This window comes from Gallus gallus, chromosome 5, assembly GCF_016699485.2.
Source record: "Gallus gallus isolate bGalGal1 chromosome 5, bGalGal1.mat.broiler.GRCg7b, whole genome shotgun sequence".
In the NCBI taxonomy this organism is placed as follows: domain Eukaryota; kingdom Metazoa; phylum Chordata; class Aves; order Galliformes; family Phasianidae; genus Gallus; species Gallus gallus.
In genome coordinates, this window is record NC_052536.1 from 48861036 (window position 1) to 48883239 (window position 22204).

Sequence of the window (22204 nt, forward strand, 5' to 3'; positions counted from 1 at the left end):
CTGGTACAGGTGGGCATCATTAAAAAACACATGCCTACTTCAGCACCTAAAAACAAAGAAGGGACAAAGACTAACGCAACACAAGCCGTGTACTGTAAGCATACAGGGAGGTCCTCAAACTGATGACGACTACAGTGAACATGCGCGAAGGACCAGCATGCTTCACATGTGTAAACTTCTTAAAAAGTATTTGTTTATTTCTCTCCTTGCACATTGCCTTCCCCCCACTGAGTACCCCTGGGCAGCCCCTCGGTAAAGGGGGCCCCCACGAGCCGTGAGCTGAGGCGTAGTCTTCGGCTCACTTCCTTCAGAGGATCGGCGGGAACGGCACACGGAGCGCTCAAGCCCTACGAGCGCGCCGCCAAGGCCGCAGCCCAGACAACTACCACCGTCGCTCCGCACAGCGGCAGGAGGCGGGAAGCCACCGTACGCCCCGCCCACCAGGTGACGCTACGGAGCAGCCGCTCACGTGACGCAGGCAGCCAATGGGCGGACGGCTGCCCTCTCTCCGCGGGCGGCGGAGGAGGAAGGGGGCGGGCGGAAGGCTGAGGCCGCCGCCGGAGCCGGGGGGAGCGGCAGCGCGGGGCGGGCGCAGCGCCGAGCGGGGCCGCCGGGGGTTGCGCGTGTCCGGCCGCGGCGCCCGGAGAGGCCATGCCGAATAAAAACAAGAAGGAGAAAGTGAGGCGGGGAGAGGCGGGGGGGAGGTCGGGCCCCGCGGGGGGATTGTGGGGGTGTAGAGGCCCCGCGGGGAGGAGCGGCCCGGGGCAGGGCGAGGGGCGGCGGGGACCTCCGCGCTGCCGGGGGGAACGCGGCTCTCCCGCACCCCGCGGTGCGCGCCCGCCGTGCCCGCCTCCGGGCACTGGGGAGGGGGCGGTCCCCCCGCGGGGCCTAGCCTAGGGGTGCTGCGGCGGCATGGGGGGTCCCGGCCTCGCCTCACCTCGCCCCGGGGGTCCCGGTGTGCGGGGCTTGGGGGCGGCCGGGGGGAGGGGAGAGGCCGTAGGTTTGGCGTGCGGGGGAGTGGGGAGGGAGGGGATGGAAGTATGCGCTGAGCGGAGCCTGGCGGAAGAGTGAGCGGGAGAGGTGGCTCCGGGTGTGCGGCGGGGCGCTGGGGGCGGGGGGGCCGTCCCGGGCCGTCTGTAAGCTGAATTTGTGCCTGGGGAAATCATTCCGAGCGCTCAGCGGGGCCTTCCCGTCCCCTCTCACTGACAGTGGACTGAGGTGGATGTGGCTTCACCCCGGTGACCGGGAGCGGTTGTTTTGTCAGCCGCAGGAGGGGCTCCTGCAAGTGGAAGTATTAGAAAAGTTGTAAATCCAACGTAAAGTTAACTGGATTGCACTCTGTTTGTGATAGGTAATTAGCCATCGTGGGAATGAGGGCTGAGCAGGAGCAGTGATGTATAGAGCCTGTCTCATCCAGCTGCTGTCCCCCTGAACCCTTTTTGTTTGCCTACTGCCTGGTTTTTAGCTTTTCAGTAATGCTTTAAAGTTAGATGGGTGTTGTGATTCGTGTTGCTTTTGGTTTTTAACTTTTTTTCCCCAGTATCCTTGCCACTGGTCATACTGAACGCATTCAAACTTTCCTTTTCTTAGAAAAGCAAGTCTCACAAAGGGGCTGTGGGTTAAAGCTGTGGGTACAGTGCAGGGAGTGGAGAATCTGAGCAGTGGGCCTGCTTTGAAACTACATGGATTCATAGTGCATAGACCATCTGGAACAGACACTGTAAGGAACTGTAAAATGTGTATTCCAATAATTGCTTTTTCAAGGCAGAACTGAGTGTAAATAGTCCTGAGGCTAAAAGCCAAAGACAGCAAGGTGAAATTCTTAGACATGATTCTAATCAATTGTGTTCTTTGTCCATTCTAAGCTATATAATAGCTTATATTTGAATACCTTGTTGGTGAATTCTGAGGCATAAATATAACTCTAAAACATTCCTGAAGATGAAGAATCTTTAAAGAAAGCAGCTTTGTAGAGAATGATAGTTCAGTATTAAGGTCTTCCAGCAAAGCAATATCCTTTCTGGTCCTATCAATTTTAATACTCCTAGTTGAATAAAAAACAAACATCTGAACTTTAAAATCTATCACACATAACCGAGACTGAACTTTTTTTCAGGAACCTGCAAAATCGGGCAAAAGTGGAAAAAGTGGCAAAGATGGACAAGAAAACCAAGAACATGAAGTAAGTGTTACTAAAGCATGTAGTCTTTCCAGGCAAATTTCTGAAGACTTCTGAAGAACATTTGGAATTTTTCTAGATGGTTATAATTTTGTTGTGATGGGTGACTGAGGAGAAGTGGTTCTGGATCTACTGGCCTGGTATTTGATTAAAAAGTGCTCTAAGACTCAAGGGAAGATGCTTTTGAGGAAGCTAATTTTATGTAGGCTGAGAGACTGTGTGCTTGCTATGGTCTTAATCACTCATCTGTTTCCTCTTTGGTTGTGAGGAATACATCTGTCCTATTTTCTAGTCTTGGTGTGAGGTTTGGGATTTTGTCTTCTAGTAGCTCATTATGGTTTTTATCATTCTCTGTAATTTCTGGAGCTCTTTTGTCAAAAAACTGTTGATATTACTGTGGCAGTTGTCAGTAACCTTTTATGTTGTCAGGAGACCTAGTGCTTCATCAAAGGCTGACAGGTTTTGTTTTGTATCTAATTATTGTGTATAGGTATACATTGAAGTATTGCTTTTTTTTTGATTGATTTTTCAGTTGTTGCTGCTGTAGTTTTTCTTTCTACATTGCTGTTTGTTTTGCCCACCAGCGTGGTACAATTATTTGAAAGGACTCAGTTAACTCATTACCCGCTCCCATTCTCTCGCATTAATCTGAAAACCCAGAAGTATTAGATCTGCTTCATTTGGAAATCCAGTGTTTATTTACTTTACAGTGTTAATACCAGCCTGAGTGTAAAATGATGCGCTGAGAAGTTTATGTATATTTCATCCTCTAAACTCCTTGTCCTGATGCTCATCCAGCTTTACCACTTTTTCCATCCCCCACGTGATTACTGGTGTACGGGGGGGGGGGGGTGGGGAGGGAAGGGAAGGGAAGTGTTTGTCTTGCAGAAGTCTGTTCCTTCTGATGCAACTCAAATGAGTTTTCATTTATTGTGCAGAAAGATATATGCTACTGACATCAGGTGATATAATCATTAAAACTTGTAAACTTAATTTTTTTTTTTTGCAAGTTCAGTTAAAAGAATGATTAAATTTCTGTGGAAAGAGCTGATATCTTGGCTGCTAGGGGAGAAAACACTTGGAATCAGATCAGGACAGGAGCTGGATGTAAATGTTCAAAACAGTGCAAATGAACATGATGTGTTCTGTAGTTGTGGTATATTGCTATGGCATTAAAAAAAGAGTATTACTTCTTGACTGTAATCTTGGTTCCTGTGCAATTGTAAGGATTGTGATTACTGGTACCTTTGCTGTATATCAGTTGATAACTCATTTTCTCATGTTTCTGAATGATGTGCTGCTGAGACCAGGACTGATTGTCTTGGTCCTTCAAGGACAGCATGTAAAGCTGCCACAGAGAACTAGTGGTGTGATTTAAATGTTAGCTGAAAGTGCCTATCTAGATTCCTTTCTTTCTGTATTTGTGGATAAAGCTTTTGCATATTTTGAATATTAAAAAAGAGATTGATCTCAACAGGAGAATGTTCATGCATTTTTCTGTTTCAGTTGGCCTTCCCAGTGTGAAAATAAAATTTGCTTAAGTCTGTGATGGTGCTTTGTTATCGTGTAAGTGGGGGCAGTGGGAAAGGGACCCATATACTGCTGAGAACGTGACTGGTGCGTGTACTGTGATTGTCATTCCCAGTGGGCATTGTTTAGCCTCCAGACAGTTTTGAGCACCTCAGTGCCTCGCTCATTAACTTAATTAATAGAATAATTGCACACATATAGTAATATGGAGTTTGCATTCTGATGTGGCTGGTTGTAACCAAAGTGTATGTTAGCTGACACTTAGATGTGCAGAAGGGAAACTATTCCTTAGCATAGTGAAGCACAGCAGATATAGCAATGCTCTGGAATATACTACTGATATGGGATTTTTTAGAATTTTTTCTTTAACAAAGGTTGTTCTTGTGTTTCCTCGTGCCAGTGTTTTAACATGGCTCTTTAAAGATCCTCTTCTAGACTCTAGGTTTAGAAATACACAAGTTCATGTCATTTTTTTCAGCAAAATTATATTTAATGCAAATAATGTAATGCAAATAGCAGATAGTAAAGACTAGAAACTGTCTGCTGTACAAAGAACAGGGGACAGCACAAGCAGCAGTGTCCCACGAATACTTTATTTATAGACACTTAATGTATAACACTCAGCTGAATTCATTATGCTTTGGACTTCTGTAGAGGAAGATATAAACATATCTCTATAGTTCATAGGAACAAACAAGTGCTTTTCCTGTTTTGTGGTCAGGGAGATGAAATTTTGGTTGAGTGGAGCTACCCAGCAAATCTGAGAGGTGATTTGAAATCATACCAGGTTTTACTGGTAGGCATGCAGTTGCTGAAGGGGGATGTAAGGACCTTAAGCTGGGACTTGTGTTCTTCTGCTGAAATTTACAAAGGGACACAAGTATGTATAGAAGCTCTACAGTAGCTGCAGTGTGCAAGTGACCTACTGAAATAAATACTTTTTTGTTTACATATCAAAGGATTCCATTGTCACTGTATTTGAAAACAAGATCCATCCTGCCCATTTATTGGTTTCCAGTGTTCCCCCTAAACAGAGATTTAAGGAGAAAAAACAAAAGTTGATTCTTCTCCTATTACCTGTGCCTTGGTTACTTGATGTAATACAAAAAGCCATGCTTGATAATACCAGAGATGCACGTTACTTGGTATTCTGTGTGGTTAGTAGCTGCTGTACAAGAAAAGCGCCTCAGTTATAGAGTAGATGTGTAGTTTTTCCATCCTTTCTTCAAGACATTATGTGGCTTAGAATGTTGCCTAACTGGGTGTTGTATAAAATTGTTTTCATATTATTAGTGAATTAACTGACTTTTTATATTATCTATATTTGTGTCCTTTTTTTTTCCAAGCCCTGCTTAAACTCACCTGGGTGGGAGGGTTTCCATATCATAGATTGTTCTGTTCTGTAATGCTGGAGCTACCAGAACTGTACTGTATATGTAAGGGTGGAGGGGATACCGTGTGTGTTTGTAAGCAAATGCAGTTAGTCCAATTCCCAGTCTCACATATTATTCACTTTTTGAACATTTGAGAGGAAAGCTAATATGATTAAGTTCATGTCCAACTTCAGCTTTTTGCCTGTTAGTAAATATGAATTAGGGTAAATTGTTGCCAGAACAGCTGAATCTATGCTATTAGCAATAGCTTTATATTTCAGTAATGAGTCCAGAGTATTCGTGTCTTCAGGCTGGGAACAAAGACAATCTGTTATGTATGGTTGCACTCTGAAGGGATGGGGACTTACTCAAGTGAAATACTCTGGGAGCTTAATGACCAAAGCCTGTAATCGGAACACACAATGAAGAGAAATGCCCAGGTGTGGGTAAGGATTATCCCAGCACTGAGTAACTTTTGTGGATGTATTCCCTGTGAAGAAACTGGCCTTCGCAGAAGTTTCTTTCCTTGGGAATAAGCGTTGTTACAGAGCTCTGTTGCACACAGTTGAGCGGAGGTTCTCTTTTGAGTTCAAACAGCGGTAGTGCACGGTTAGCTGCATTTGAGTGCAGAGAAACAGGTCTTCCCTCTGTTATTTCACTATCATGGTAGTTCTGGATCTGTGTCAGCCTGTAGCTGGCTTGTTACAAATCCTCCAAGTTGGCCTCTTGTCACCTTCAGTATGAATTTCTCTAGAAGGAGCAGGAAGTGATTGTCAGCAGATGTTATCATTGTCTCTGTATAGCAAAAACCTAACTTTTTTTTATTTCAAGAAACTCAAGTGTTTTTTACAATACTCTATTAATAGTTTTCAGGTACAAACCACAGGAAAGAAAGTTAAGATCTGAACCACATACTCTTATTTCTGTATTTGGCCTGTGAGAATGTATGCGCTAAAACTTGCACTTCTCACTGATACCATCTATTGCTACAGGGAGCACAGGTTGGTTGACATTGGTGCTGGCTGTAGCTGCAGAATCACAAGCACCTAGAGTGATTCCAATACTTAATGTGCCTTAGTTGGAGTACACTGAACCTGCAGATGGATTGCTGTCTGGATCACAGTTTTGCTCTCTGCTTGGTGTTGAAATTGAACTGATTTTACTGCAGTGGTCTGGGAGCACTGGGACTACAGATGGCTGAGGTTCACCTGGAAGATGGAAGGTTCAGGAGTAGCTGGTGACCCTTCGTACAGCACAGTAACAGGTGACAGAGTGATAGCTACTTCTAGATGTAACAGCGCTTGCTTGAGAAGGCACGAAACCTTCTGAACTCAATTTCATTCATTTTTTTTATCTGGATGCTCACAGTTTGTAGCAGGGAAAAGGTACTTTGGTTAACAGAATATTGGCTTGGTGACTTTGAACAAGGAAGAACAGAAATCAGAATTCTGCCTTCAAGTTCTTCTGCTGGCAAACAGAAAGCTAATGCGATTTGAGTAATGCATGCGTGTATTACTATATCATTGTTTTGATGTGCTGCCCTGCTTGGTTTCTTTGTACTAAAAGGTCTTTTCTGTTCTTTTTTCATACAAAATGTAATAAAATAAACTGTTGGCCAGTTCCCTTGCCATGCAAGAAATGGCTTGATTTATGGATGGCATGTGTTGTAAGGTGATAATCACTGTAGAAACCAATTTTGAAATTGAAAAACAACAACACAAAGTCACCTTGTTAAGTACTGATCCATGCCTCTGTCCTACCACCATCTCTCAGCAATCATTTTTCAGTTAGTTTACTAATTTCCCTAAAATTAACATGTAGAAAAGGGGAGAAGTAGAAGTGACATTAGTTATGTAGCATAGATTTCTTAGCGGAGGCGATGTGAAGTGTCCCAGTGTTAAAACAAAACCTAGGAAGATGCACTGTCTGTTACTGTTAAAGCAGCCTTGCAATCTTTAAAAAACTTTTCTCAGTTCCTATTTCCAAATTTATTGATATCTCAGTGAAGTTTCAGTATGAGTCTGTGGGGTGAGAAATTATTTATAAATAGATTCAAGAACACCAGATTATCGACACTATTGGCAAAGTGATAAATATATATATACAGTAGCTTTAGCTCATCAGTAGTTTTACTTAGACTATAGAGGTTTGGGTCTTAACGGAAATGAATTTGTGTGGTTTGTGTGTGTGTGTATATGTAGTGTGAATATGTTTGTGGGGGGAGAGCCCTCAGGTTTGAAGGAAAACAAACAAAAGTAGGCTGTTTCTTTCAGGTTTTTTTTTTTTTGGAAGTCAAAAGTCGTTGGAAGAGAAATTAAGATTTGAAATTGGGAATTAATGTAATTTAAACCAGGCCATCATTTATTCAGATTCTTCATCTCTATATTTTTTTTATAAACGTTCTGAAATAATACTTAAGGCCTTATCTGTTTTTAATCAAATTATCTGATGGTTGCAGAAAACAAGATTGACTTTTCTGGGCCATTTGTTTCTTTGAAGTTTCATGATAGAAAATGCATTAAGAAACAAATGTTGCCTCGCTGCTTATGCTTGCAAATTGCCAAGTGCTTGCTGGTGGTGTTTCAGCAGACACAAGCCAGCATGAGCAAGCCTACTCTAAGCTGATGGGCGCCCCATCGCTATTAGCAAAGTTGAGTTCCTCTGCAACCTCAGACTGACCAAAAACAAAGGCAGTTTGAGTAAGTTAGTTAAAAAATTAGGCTTAGAAGGAGGAAACAGAAACAAATGCATACTACTGATACTTAGCTATGATTGTCAAGTTAGAATGCAAGAATCTGAAGGTTGCAGTTCACTGAGCTGAGACACCTTTGGCAATTGGCAGCATTGGTTTGATGTGTTGCAAGGCCAGTGTATTGCAACAAAACTAGGAGGATACAGGTCCTTAGAAGATCAAATTTGAGTTGTATGTAAGCATCTAACAGGAAATGCGAACAAGACTCTGTTTTGTGGGGAACTTCCCAGCCACAGACGCCAGTCAACAGACTTCACGTTGGGTCTGACAAAGCACTGGTGGCACTCCAGGGTTATTCATCCAGCACTGCTAGCAGTAATGCTGCAGTGTATAAATGCAGAATCACAGTTCCTAAATGGGTACCTGAGTGTAAGTCAGTGAATGCTGATTGCTGTGCTAAAATGTATAAACTTTGTCCCTACCCAGCTGAAAAGCTAATCTTTTCATTTATTGATAGGATACCATGGATCCTCAGAACTTCATGGCGCAGCTCTTGCCATCTTAGCAAATGAAAACATAAGCTGATACAGTCACTGCACTATCCTGTACATCCTGACTACTGAGAGAATCTTCAGGAGTAATGAGCATACTTGCTGGAAGGGCAGCTGCAAGGGTTGTTTTAGTAGGGCAGTCCAGGCATCATTCGAATAAGAATCCTTTTAAGGAAAAACAGTAGAAGTTGAAATGCAGTCTGTTAGAGACTTAGCAAAGCTGCCAGCACCAAAAGCACAGTCTTTAGAGGTTCCTCTGAAGTTGCCTGTCCAAACATTCTTGAGCCGATGAAACTAGTGAACAGTAATGACACAGTGGTGCAAAACCAATAAAATCAAAACTTCAGAACTGTTTGCCATTAAAAATGGTGCCCTGAAGTGTATTGTTTTGCTTTTCTTTAACTGCTTTGTTGAAGTAGCAGTGTCTTTTTATTTGTCTAGGTGATTAAGAACCTATGTTGAGGTTCATATGGTTTCCACCGAGTCTCTGCAGATTGAAGATACTGAAGTTAAAGTCATACCTGGTTGCTCCACATCAAATGCCTTGCCAGTTGTGGGTATGAATTTTAATTATTGCAGGCTGTCTTAATAGCTCTGAGCACTGCCTTTATTACTATGACAGCAAGTTTCTTCTCACGTTGTCCTGTTGGAAAGCATGTTGAACTTCAACTTGAGAAAAATCTCAAGGTAATCATAAACTGTTTCAAGATGTGCCACATGGAGATGCATAATTGTGGTGGTGGACTGTCATTCACGGCAGTCTCAGAATACGTACTGATGCCCAAGAGACTACCACTTAATTAAAAGGCTCTAAAAAAAGTGCAGGTTTAGTCAAAAGTAGGCAGGGAAGCAATGCTTTTTATTATTCTCCATTGAGGAGAGAATACCCTGAGGATTTGTAGAAACTAGCCTGAAGGAATGAGGACAGCACTCCTTACACACACTAATGACAGTGAGTGTATTACGTAGGACAGTTGTCCACTGCAGATATTTACCCGTATGCTTTAGCTTCAAAATAGCATACTGATGACTGCATATCTGAAGGTGTGACTGCATTGGTGACAGCAGTGAGCAGCAGTGTATCCTGCTTTCAGAGGAAGGAGCTGAATTGTTCTGTGTGGAGTTCAGGGTGAGAACTGTTGCTGTTGCCAATCAATTAATGTTTAAAAAAAAACAAAACAACAAAAAAAGCTAATGCAGTCTCAGTTTCAGTGTATCAGTTCAGTGTTTTTTGGTTAAGACACATGAATTGATATGCAGAAATTGCTTGATATAGGATACCTGAGAGACATGACTGTAGGATGGTAGAACATCTGGAGTTTTGACTGCAGGGGGAATTTTTATGCTCTTTCCTCAATGCCGGCTGCTAATCCTATGCCACTGGCCTGACTCTTGCAGGTATGCTGTGGGTATAATTATTGGGTTGCTTGCTGCTGGGCTGTGTGTCAGATGTGGCCTGACCCTGTTTCCAGCCTCAACATAGGGTAGTAAATGAAGACCTGCAAAGGAGAGAGCTCTGAGGCAGTTTGAGATGCTTGGGATGTTTAGAGATTTTCATGCTGCTTTGAAATTATTCAGAGGGGAAAATCTGAATGGTATTTAGATTTCAGCTACTCTCCACACATTTTTAACTTCTTGATCTTTGATTTTAGTTCTCATCTCAAGAGACTAAATTAAGTTTAGACTCGGCTTAATTACACTGATCGTCTATTTGGCATCTACCTCTTAGCTAGATTATTTTAATTGCAAATTGAACCCTCACACGTTCTTGATAATGAAGTTGTAAATCTTTCATATTTTTTCCAGTTCCTTGTTTAATTTCAGTAAATTTTATTTCTCTTTCAGTGTAAATTTATTTCATCTGTAATCCAGAGAGCTTTTAAAGCCCCTTTCGAGGCTTGCTTGGCAAGAAATGGGTTCTTCTGGGTGCTATAGATCAAGCCTCTGTTTATCCTAATGAAGGGTAAATCCATGGGGACTACCTATTGTACCAAAATGAAAAAGAAGAAAGGAATTAAATCTGCATTAATATAAGCATTTTCCTTGTATCTCAGATTCAGGATCTTGATTCTTATCAAGAGCGTTCTGCTTTTTACCTTGGGTACCTCCATTTCACAGGGAGTTTTAATCATTTTATAACTGGTATGGAAGCTTTGGTAGGTAAACCTTGCATTCTAGGCTTCTCATAAAGATTCTTACTGGTAAGGAGCTTGCTGTTTTTATCCTGGGTTGGTACACATGCCTATTTGAACTTGAATTCAATTATGTTACACAGTAGAGGGGAGAAATTTGCAGGCTAATGCTAACCAGATATGCATCAAGAAACACTGTACAGGATGTTGCCTAGTTGTGTGTTGTCTTCAGGCAGGGAGACAGAACATCTCTTGCCCTGTGCTTAGGAGGTGATCTCTTTTTGTCACTAATATTTAAGTTATTCAGTTGTTTAAATCTTGATTGGCAGGTGCATCCATTGTCATCTTCAAATTCCTCCCCTTCTCTGACCACTTTATCTTAAAACTAGGTATGAAAGCTTGCTGCTTTCTTCTAGGTTTGGCTTGGAAACCCTTTGGGTTTTGTGGAGCCAGAAGACTTTGTACGATCTGGTCTAATTTGATTATTAGTGACTGTTCTTTGAGAAGTGAGGTCAGACCAAATTCTTCTGGTTGCCTATTTGGTAAAGTAGCTTGAGTATTGGTGGTTTGAGGGACTGTCAGTGAGGGAATGTCTTGAGTCTTCTGAAGAGACATGTTAACATGGGACACAGGGTGCGCCCTTGTTCCTGCTCCCTTCTCTTAGGTGGCTGTCTGAAGTTACCATGTGGGCTGATGGGTGATGATCAATTAATTTGAAAGAAGAAAAACTGGCTGTAACTGGAGATGTGCTTTGTCCTCTTGGTTCTTTTCATCTGATCACAAACGTAGTGTTGTGCTCTGATCGATATGCACCTGCGTCAGGTGGTCAGAAGGATCAAACTATGTTCAAAGCGGCGTTGTTAAAACAGTAATGTACTTCATTCTTCGTGCATGAGGACTTCTGCCTGATAGTTGTTTGATATCTTTGCAAAGACTGGAGCACTTCTTCTGCAAGGGGAGGCTGAGAGTGCTGGAATTGCTCAGTCTGGAGAACAGAAGGCTTGGGATGCGGGTCTCATCAATGTATTTTAAAACGTGGAGGTGGGTGGTGCAAAGAGGACAGGCCTAGACTCTTTTCTGTTGCCTGATGCCAAGATAAGAGGAGTGTGCACAAACTGAACCACAGGAGGATCTGTCTGACCATGAGGCAGCACTTCAGTGCTGTGTTAGTAATGAAGTACTGGCACAGGCTGCCAGAGACGCTGTGGAATCTCTTGGAGATCTTCAGGAGCAGCCTGGATGTGTCCTGCACACACTGCTCTGGCTGTCCCTGCTTGAGCAGGGGCTGGAGCAGGTGGACCCCAGGGGCCCTGCTGACCTTAGCTGTTTTGTGACACAAGGGAAGGAGGGATGCAAGGACTACCCATCTTGAGCTCTTGTTACTGGCAAGAAACTTCTTCCTTTCTTGAATTCATGTTAAGCCCATTCATGGGAACTGAGGAGCGTAAGCTCTGTTTTTTCAATTATTTAAAGCAGGAGTTAGAAGTCAGAATCGTACTTGTCATGATAGTCTTAATGTTCATGCAAATAAGTGAAGCTTTAAAAGCTAAAATGATCAGAAAATCTGGAGGTTTTTAAATTATGATCTACATAAACACTTCATAAGTATGATGATTTTTCAGAGTAATTTGTACACATTTTTGGGTTTATCAGCCACTTAGAGTTGAATGCGACTGTATAAACATTTGGGTAGGAGGGAGCAGTTTGTCAGAACAAGGGTAAGAACAGGTATTTCCCATTCTAATTACTGAAAGAATTGATAAGAGTGTATCTGTAATTTGTCTGTTCTACTGTCAAATAATTGTTCTTCCTAGCCAAATGCCTGTCAGTTTTCCTCAGGAATTGTAGTTTTTCTGAAGTAGTTTGGTTACTGGGGGGAGGAAGCTGAACATGGGTCTTCATTCAGAACTATGGAGCACTGTATCTTTTTAAAAAGTGAAGTAGTCTGAGTTGTTCTCATTAGGCTTGCAGCTTCATAATGCAGAAAGTAAAAGATGAGGTGGCTGAGATTGCTGAAATGTGCTGCCTAAATTGACATAATTTCGTCAGGTGCCCTTCTATGCGAAGGCTGCTTATGTGCCAGTTTTGGAGGTGAGTACAGTCTTGAGAGCATCGTAGTGCCACTTGCAGAAGTTGTCAGTCATTGCTGCATAGTATAGCCTTCACATAACCAAGAGCTGTAAGGTGTTCTGGCAGCTCTCTGGTGTGTGATGGCTAAACAATTGGAGCACAGCTGAAATACAGGGATAGCCAGGGCTGATGGTGAAAAAGAAGGGCTGGTGATTCAGGGCTGGAATTGCGTGGAGCCATCACTGCAAGATTGGAAGTTGCCATAGGAACAAAAAAATGCTGTCTTTCGACGCCTCTATTTAGAAATGTTGCCCATCCTTTTCAATAACCACTTACGGCTAATTTTAGAATTTATCTGCAATTCAGAATGCATGGTTTCCTGATGAGTGAGTTACCTTAATGTGCCATAGTGTGTGTGTGTGTGTATGCAGGCACAAGTGAGTACTTGTTAATTCACAGTTGAGAATTTGCTTGGGAGTAGAGGAAGCAGGAAAGTGACTTTTCCTGTTTTAAGTAATGAACAAAAAACAGGTGGTAATGGAAGATAGCCAGTTCAGAAAAACAACATTAAGCTCAAGCATAATGTTGAAAGTATAAAATCTTGTGTAGTAATATTGCTTATAATAGGTTGAAATTATAATTAGCTTTAATTGCGTAATTCATGGCAAATCATTGCTTCCTAATTTTTAGTGCTAGTTTTCCTTCTGCTTTGTCACTTGATAATTTAGAACGCTCTTTTTTAATTTGAGTTAAGGGGTAGAGTTTACCTTATGGATCATTTGTATTTCAGCAAAAAGATTTTTGAGCATTTACTGTTTTAGGGAAATAGTAAAATATATCTATTTAATGCAAGGAAACGGGTAAAACTTGTATGTAAATGCCCTTAACTTGTGAACTTGCACCATTTTTACTGGAAGTCTAGAATATATTTTTGGTAACTTGTGGTTATCAGTGTATTGGCTCCTTTCCCTTATTTGTTCTGTATTTTTCCTCTTTTAATAGTAAATTTGCGGAACAGGGATCTTAGATGTTTAATGAGAACTAAATGTTGCTTTCAGTCATTTTCAATGCATGAGCTGTTCTGTTACATACAGTACTGTACTGTTGCAATACTGATACTTCTCTGCTGGTTAAAGAGTATTTGCTTCTAGATAAAGGTTCGCATAAAATGACTGTCTTCAATTTATCTACCTTTAGACTCTCTGAATGGTGATGTATGGTAACATTTCTACGTGCACTGATTGTGTTCACGCTCAGGCCATAGGGAAATTGCTGATGAATAAGCTATGCTGGAAATCCTCTTCAGAACACGAGAAGAGATTTCTGTTGTTTTAGATACATCCCCATGAAAGTGTTTGGTGATTGAAACACAGCTTTCATATCTGAAAAGGAGGCTGTGTTCTCTCTCTGTAAGAGAGAAGTGCCAAAGTGTCTTTTCAGTAGTTTGCTGCAGTGTAAAATAGCTTGCAAATTTGAAAAGCTTCTACATTAAGATCCTATTTTTTTAAAAACAACAAAACCAAAACCCACCAAACTGCAGTACTTGCAGTAAGGTTTCTCACTTAGCTATTGTTACATTCCTGTTGTAGATTGTTTCTAGATGTATCATCATTCTTGTAAAGTGCCCTGTGAAGTTATTCATGTTTAGAAACAGTCAACTATTGCCTACTTTAAAAAAAGAAAAAAAAGGAATTGAGAAAAGCAACATCACAAGTTCTGACAGGCTTTTGTTAATGATGCCTTTTATTTAGCTTTGAGAGCACTATCGAGTATGGGAAATGGAGCAAAAATGTCCATTCTTCTCATTGTGCTATTTAATTTATACAGAGGTACAGTGACAATATGGTAAGGAATATTACAGTAAAAGTCACCTGCTCTGAATAGGCAATAAACTGCTACATGTACGTTTTAGAAGCTGCTGAAGTTTCCTAACTCTGTCTGCTACAATATTAAGACTCATCCTTTTTATTTTCTCAACTTCTATCAAAGTCTGAATACCCTGGCCAAGGTAGGAGTCTTGACTGCAAGGCACAATACAAGTTCGGCTGCTGTAAATTGACAGGGTCCTGATTCTTTTGAAGCTCAAGTCAGATAGCCAGGTACCTTGAAGACCTGGGCTCCTTATGCTGATAGTGGGAATAGCTGAGGAGCTACATTGTAACATATCTTTTAGGTTGGCAGATACCTGAATGAATGGGTGAGTGCATGTAACAGAATGATTAATTGCCATCTACGTGAGTGTTATGGTACAGAAATAATATACATAGTGAACAAAATAGCTATGCATTCAGGGGGTGACAAATAGAATGTTTTGATTGAAAAGTTATTTTATGTAATTTCTATAAAGACAACAAAAAGATGCTCCAAGTCCCACTGTTAACTGTTTTCATTTCTTTTTAAACAGGTGTCAAACAAAAAATCAAACAGCGCTCCTCCCCCAGCACAGCTATCTAAAATCAAAGTACCAGCACCCCAGACAGTACTGAAAAAGGAAAAACGCCAGAGTTCATCAAGGTTTAATGTCAGCAATAACAGGGAGCTTCAAAAACTGCCAGCTTTAAAAGGTATGTCTTTCTAAATCAAAATGACTCTTGTGGGGAAATGTGAGCATGAGACAGAAGCATTTCTACTCTGACACTTTTATCTGAAAAGCATATTATATATTAAATATTGGTGTATGCAAACTTACACATATTTGCATATGCAAACAGGCTTCCCGTCTGTTGCTATCTTGGCAGTCAGTTTAGGAAATACCTGAGCCTTTTCAGCCCAGAAGGGTTTATGTGAAAGTAAATTCACCCATCTCACATAAAAGCAAAATATTTAGTCTTTTTTTTTTTTTTTTTTTTGCAAAACATCAGTTTTCTGTCCTCAATGAGGCATGCTCAAACCCTGCTTTGTGCAAACAAAGATCTTGGCACTGAGAGAAGGCCAGGTCTATCCCTGTTTGTTGAACGGATTTCCTGAGCATGAACTAGACAGAGTTGTGTCTTTCTGGTGAAATCAGTTTTTTCTTTTGTCAATTTTAAAGTTTTGTGATCATACAGAAGTATGTTTACTGTGATGGAAAAACAATAATAATAATTGATGCGTCTTCTCTCACTAATGTGGTATTTATTATCTTCATTTTAGCTATTCTCTGTGTTTTGTTAGCATGTCAGTGTATTGTGCTTATGATACCTTGTAGATTTAAGGTGCAGTTTTCCAGATGTGCTCAGATGTGCTGATCTGTAGGTTACAAGAAACTGATCTGCTCTGAAGGTTTATTTAAAAAAAAAAAAGCATTTTTGGAATGCAATGCATACTGCTTTCCTATGTTCAAAGTTGGCAGTGGAAACACCAATACATCACTGAAATGTTAAGCAGAACAGTGGTAAATAATGTGAAAATGTCAGGGGATAAGACAGTAATTTTCCTCTTAATATAATGCATTAGTGTTCCTTGACAATAAGGAACCCAGTTTCCCAGCTTACATGAACTGTACTGCTCTTCACGTGGATAAAATTAAGCTGCAGCATTCTTCTTCTCTCATGAATACTGTTTTTACGAAAAGAATATGAAATACCGTTCATCGTGCTAGTATGACAATCTGTATAAGAGCCTTCAAGATTTAATGCAGTTTAATCCATAAATTTCAATCTCTTTTATTAAATTTCTAAATAAGAATGTGTAACATCACAGATGACTGAAGGGTATGTTGTATGTCTTAAACTGACAGGGCAAGTTCACACACATACAGTTAGCCGTCACATCTGGGGTGCGACATAAGCAAATGACACTAAATAAAAGTAGTGCTTTTTGGAAAAGGTTTGCACACAACCTTGTTGACTGGCATACTCCTTTGTTCAGAGAATCACTTGCAAAGAAAAATACTCATAAGTTGTTCCTAGAACCTCCATTCTGTCCAGTTGTAAATAGTGTGTTTCTGGTAGTGTCTGGAGCTGTCAGGTCAGTGAGATTAGACTGAGTATTCAATTGGAAGCAGGTTGGATATTGACATGGAATGAGAAAAGTGAGTGTGAATGGGAGAGGGGACAGGTAGTCCACGGAGGATGGGGTGAATGGACAGAAATTTTTGAAAGGTATCATTGGTATTCCCACCAAATACTGGGGAGTTGAATGTGGAGTTTTGGATCCATTTCCACTTTGTGTTGCAGATTAATAGGCCAATAAATAGCAAAAGAGAGCCTGATTGGAATACAATAATTAAAAAAAAAAAATCTTAATGTGTTTAAGATGTGTTAATGCTTCTGAAGCAATGTACCTACATGTCGATAGCAATATATTGTGCATATGCTTTGTCTTTCAAGCTGTGATCATTTTCCCCTACTTTCAAGTGACAGGAAAGAAGATGCTGAACTTAGCTCTGGAGGATATCTTATGTTGCTGTGTCCCTAGGCTGTTGAAAGTCAAACTTTGTTATGAAACACTAGTACCATTGGTGATGTAGTGATGGATAATAGTTACTACCTTTACTAATATGGTATATCCAGTCTCATGGATCATAGCCATGTACCTGTATGATCGCCGTTCCCAGTACGTGTGCCTGCTTGTGGCTATTGGACTTCCTAAACTTTCTTGTTCTGTGTTTGGGATTTTTGCATGTTTCCTGACTGTCTGGACAGGAATTAAAGCCTACTGGCCAGGCTGTAATTTAAAAAGACCAAGAGGATTAAGGCGGGTTTGACTTGAGTAAAAGGTTGGCATGAAGATAATATTGCTTTGGGTTAGTTGTTTTGGAAGCTGGTTAAAACTCTTAAGGGGAGCTGTATTTCTGTAGCTACAATATTGGGAAGCCTTCCTTCCACATGTAGTAGGCCAAGAGATGTGCATTCCATTCATAAATACTGGGTTGGGTGTGGTGTGAGGTATTAATATAAAGTTGTATTAAAAACACAACTTACAGAATGGAACTGTCTCTGTGTATGCAAAATTATGTTAGACCTGTGGAAGCTTGTGGCTGGTTGGCTCTTAGTGGCCTGCAGCAGTGCTGAAGTATGGCTGCTTCTGTGCTGTAGGACTGGAGCTGGGGTTGGTGGATCTCTTGATCTAATGAAGAGGGAGAGGGGGAGCTTCCCAAGTGGCTTTTGGTCAGTGTTTCTTACATGGGAAACACTTTGCCTTTTAATCTGAACTAGCTGCAATTTTTGGCCTTCAGGTATGCTGCTAACTTTCTGTTAGATATTGCATGAAATTGCTTCTGGAAATACCAGCATGTTTGCCCTGTTAACTGCTATTAGTGCAGTGTGATTTGTATTCATTGGAGCAGATTATGCTTAACATTGTAAACCCTCAGTTTATTCAGGAAACGGAGGAGCTGCATAGCTTAGCAGAAAGAAAAGGAAATAAATTATGAGTTAAGAGGCTCTAAGAATAGAAATAAACATAGAATTTCTGAGAAGTGTGGGGTGCTGTTGCTTTGCAGAGGCATGCATGCATTAGCAAAACTGCGAGCCAGTGAAGATCCCTGCAGCACATTGAAGTGCAGCCTGACTCAGTGCAGGTAGAACAGGCAGTATCTGCCTGCACGTATCCCAGGAGGGCCGTCTCCAGCACTGTAATCTAAGGTCACATGGTGTGAAAAGATCTTGCTGATTTCTCACTGAATCAAAAAAATTCTGTGCCTACAAGTTTGTGTTGTGTTAACTTCAGTTTATCTGCTTTACCACGTTTGCTAAGATTTGTAGTATGGGTACTTTATACAGAAGGTTGGTCTTGTTTTTGTCTATTGTCTAGGGGTAGTTGCTTGTTGGCCTAATCAAGTGTTTTGTGAGGTTTTTTTGTGGTGTTTGAAAACTTCCTGATTACTGCTTTGGTTATAGCTAGTATAAATAATTAAAGGTGATTCAGCCTCCAGAAGCTTACCGTTATTTTAGTGCTGTTAAGAAAATGGCTTGTAATTCAGGATGTATTTAAACTGATGTATTTAGAGTGTGTTCTGAGACACAAACAGCACAAATGTTCAGTATGTACAAGCATTTATTGTATGTACCTGACTGCTGTTACAGTGAAGTTTGTGTTCTTTGCAACTGTCCACTTAAACTTTAAAGAAGAATCTGTATTTCATTTTTGCACTGTGGATATCTTTTTTTTACAGTTAAATTAGCAAATAACCCCAGAGTGTCTGTGATTTGCTTTGCCCTGTGCTGGCAGTTACCGTGCTAATTGCTAGTGTCGTGGATTTTACTTCAATTCTTTAATCTAGGTTAACTATATGAACTTCTGACACCTAGATACATTACATACTGGAAAAAGCTCTACAACTTGCACGTGTGGTTCCACCCTCTGCCATGGGCTGGCTGCCCCCCACCAGCTCAGGCTGCCCAGGGCCCCATCAAGCCTGGCCTTGGGCAGCTCCTGGGATGGGGCACCCACAGCTCTCTGAGCAGCAGTGCCAGGGCCTCACTGCCCTCTGAGTAAAGAATTTTCCCATAACATCTAAATAACCTCCTTCCTTTTTGTTTACAACTGTTCACTCTTGCCCTCTTACTGTCAGGCCATGTAAGAAGTCAGTCTCCATCTATTTCACATAATACAAATCAAGTTGCCATAAATGTTTTTTTTAAAGAGATTTAAGTTCAATACTGGGGAAGGGGAAGGATGACATTTCTTCCTTTTGGCCTGAAGTAATTATGTTTACTTCCAAATTAGGTTTTTTTTCCTTAAGTGCTTTCTTTAAGAAGAGAATTTCATGCAACCTCTTGCAAATTCTGTATGCATAGTTTACTATCTGAATCATTAGGGCTTAATATTTTTTGCAAACATGTTTAAAAGACTACTTTTCCTCTCTGACTTTATGGAGATCATAGCGACCTTTTTTGAATGAGAACAGCATGCCAACACTGGCATCCGAAGGACTGAATTGTTGAGGTGTTGCTCTGGATTTGCTGAGTTACTGATAAAGGATGGAAAGGAATGGAAAAAATAGCCAAAACTGTTGATGGCATTTCATAAACAGTTAACTTGGCCACCTTTGTGTTACTGTATTTTCTCTGCTGTGTAAGATTTGATACACAAGAGCGAAATTTAAGGTTAGTGGTTAGCGTAGTTGTATTTGTTGATGTTACTTTGCAAGAATGTGCTCATTTTTAATCAACTGTGTAAATGTGCAGTGTTTAGAGAGGTGTTGTACACAGTGGTGATGTTTTGTAATGGTGTGATCTGAATCTTATGATACAAAACAATGTTGCAGTGAGGATTCTTGAATGCAGTGCTAAGATGCCCTGAGTGGAATAAAACACTTCATACATGGTCAGATACAGTTGTGTCACAAATCCAGCTACAATCTGCAAGTAATATTCATTGAATGATAATATTCTGTCAGTCCTAGAATCATTATCTTAGAATGTGATGCTCCGTAATATTCTGAAGTGTTAAATAATACCCTTATGAACATGTGTCAGTCATGCATATGTAAATTTGGACATAACTCAAAAATGCTATTTTTATAGCATGTCTGTTTTTTCAAGCTGGATGGAAATAGGTTTTATAGCCTCATGGTGGACTCCCGTGATGCCAGTGTCATGTTTTTGTGTTGCTGCTTTCTTTTTTGTATATAAAGGTGAACATTGTTTTCTTATAATCTTAAAGATGACAATTGAATGCAGCTTTTGTTTTCAGATTCAGTTCCTAATTTGTTTATGAAGCTGTTTCTTTCCTCTTGGAGCTGGGTTTTTTCCTGTCTTGGAAAATGTCTTACAGACACAAACACGCACCCCTTCATACATGTATGTACATAGATATCTCAGTGTAGGAAGAAATAGTTCTATTGACTTAATAGTTCTAGTGATGAAATTGGGCTAGAAATTACAAAAAACAACAACAATTATCTGTTCATTTAGAAAAAAAATGACAGGTCATAAGGATGCCATTTTCTAAATGCACGTCATGTGGAGTGTGGTAGATTTTTTTTCTCCAAGAAGACACTTCATAGGTGTACCAAATTCTGAGTCTGTTTTATGCAAGAGGGGACACCATTTTCAAGTTCTCTACTTGTCTGCCTGTGATATAGGATTCTGATAGGGAGGCATGTGTTGTTAAGGCTTTCCTAATGCTTTTAAGTCATAAGTGGCTGTGTAAGAGAGAGTTCTGTTTTCTTTCTCTGTGCAATATTGAAATCTGATGAAAATTGCAGAAGAGGCGATTCCACCCTAAGATTCTGATGCACTTAAAAAGTAGATGGGGGGAGAACAAGTATTAATTCCTCAAACAGTGAGGAAGGGGAAAAGTGAGAGTTTCTGAAGAGATCAGGAATAGAAAACTATTGTGTGTTTTTCTCAACGCAGAACAGATAGCTAAGCAAAATTGAGGTCAAGGTAAATTAAAGAAGTAAATGAAGTACTGCCCTTCTTTCTGTAGGGAAATTCAACAATATATGTTGGTGACGTCCCCAACTCACGTCAGGATAATTTAAAACTCAAGCAGCATGTGTTAATTTTTCATTCAACTATCATCTATTTTCTTGATACAGAAGAGGTGGGGTATCTGTAATATTGGATTTATGGGAATCTTGAAGGTAAGAGACTTTCTGCAGGTTTTGAGGAGCATTATCCTTACAAGCCATTGAGACAGGAAATCTGAATGTTTAACGTCACTTCTGTCACAGAAGTCTACTCCCAGTTGTATATTAGAACGAAGGTGCAGTACTTCAGCCATTCCACTTTAATTGTGCTTCTTGTCTGCATGCATAGCAATTAAAGAATTTCGTCCAGCTGCAAGAGGGGTAGCATTGCAGTTTTATGCAAAGTAAGGTAGTAGATTAAACAAGATTATGCTGCTCTAAAAGATAATTTGCCCTGAGATATAATGCATTTAAAAGGCAAAACACAGAGGCAAAACAAATTCATTGTCATGCAAAGCATCGCTGAATGCAGTCCTGTCAAACAGATGATGTTTTCTCCCTTTTACATGAACTACATTGGGCTAACTCAGTATGCTAAGTGTTATTCTTCTGATCCTGGCTGCATTCATGCTATTTTAGTATATTTGGCAGCCTAATTTTCTGTTCAATTTATTGAAACAAAAAGCCTGTAGATGAAAATATTGCAAAAGGTCCCATATCACTGTGCTTAGTTGTCAGTGAATGTACTTACTGTATCTTATGAAAGAAGGCTGGAGGTTTTCTTTGCCATGTTAATTTAGTAACTTTGTGTGTCTGGAAGAACTATTGAAACAAATTTGAGAGATAAAATTTATGCAATGTTGGTATACGCAGAAGTAGTAGAAATTTCATGGAAAAAAAAGAAAGTTGTTTAATGTTGGTACAGGAAAATACACAATCAAATGAGTAAATACTCTAATCGTTATGAAAGTGCTAGATTATTTAGCAGCTATCCAGTCTGAGCGACTTTGTAACATTCTAAAGATAAAAAGCCCTTTGTGAGTGTATAATAACTACACAAAAAAAGGTTATACGGAGAAATACTTTGCCTGAGAGTGATTATTTTTCTTTAGTTAGCTTTACATGAAATCATAGGCTAGGATTAATGAGCCATTTTTCATTTCAACTGCCCTATCCAACACCTACTCATTAGTCAGCAGCTGAAAGTGTTAGAAGAATGCTTTACATCTGTCACTGGCAGCATTTCCTACCAAACTTGTTTCCACTCAAGCCTATATAGAACCCATGAAAATAGAAAATAAGACAATACCATATTTTAAATTGTATATTCTAACCT

The 22204-nt window shown here is 40.3% G+C and overlaps 1 protein-coding gene across 2 annotated transcripts in view; it reads left to right on the top strand.

The window, feature by feature from the left end:
- The first annotated feature begins 593 nt into the window (after positions 1–593).
- Positions 594–22204, top strand: part of PPP2R5C (protein phosphatase 2 regulatory subunit B'gamma) — a 75537-nt gene continuing 53926 nt past the window's right edge. For both annotated transcript variants that reach the window (NM_001397232.1, NM_001397231.1), the window contains exons 1-3: positions 594–678; positions 2117–2182; positions 14932–15091. Coding sequence is in view for 1 of the 2 variants with exons in the window: in NM_001397231.1 (NP_001384160.1) it covers positions 652–678; positions 2117–2182; positions 14932–15091 (253 nt within the window). In the remaining variant the exon portion in view is untranslated. The remainder of the gene's footprint in view (positions 679–2116; positions 2183–14931; positions 15092–22204) is intronic.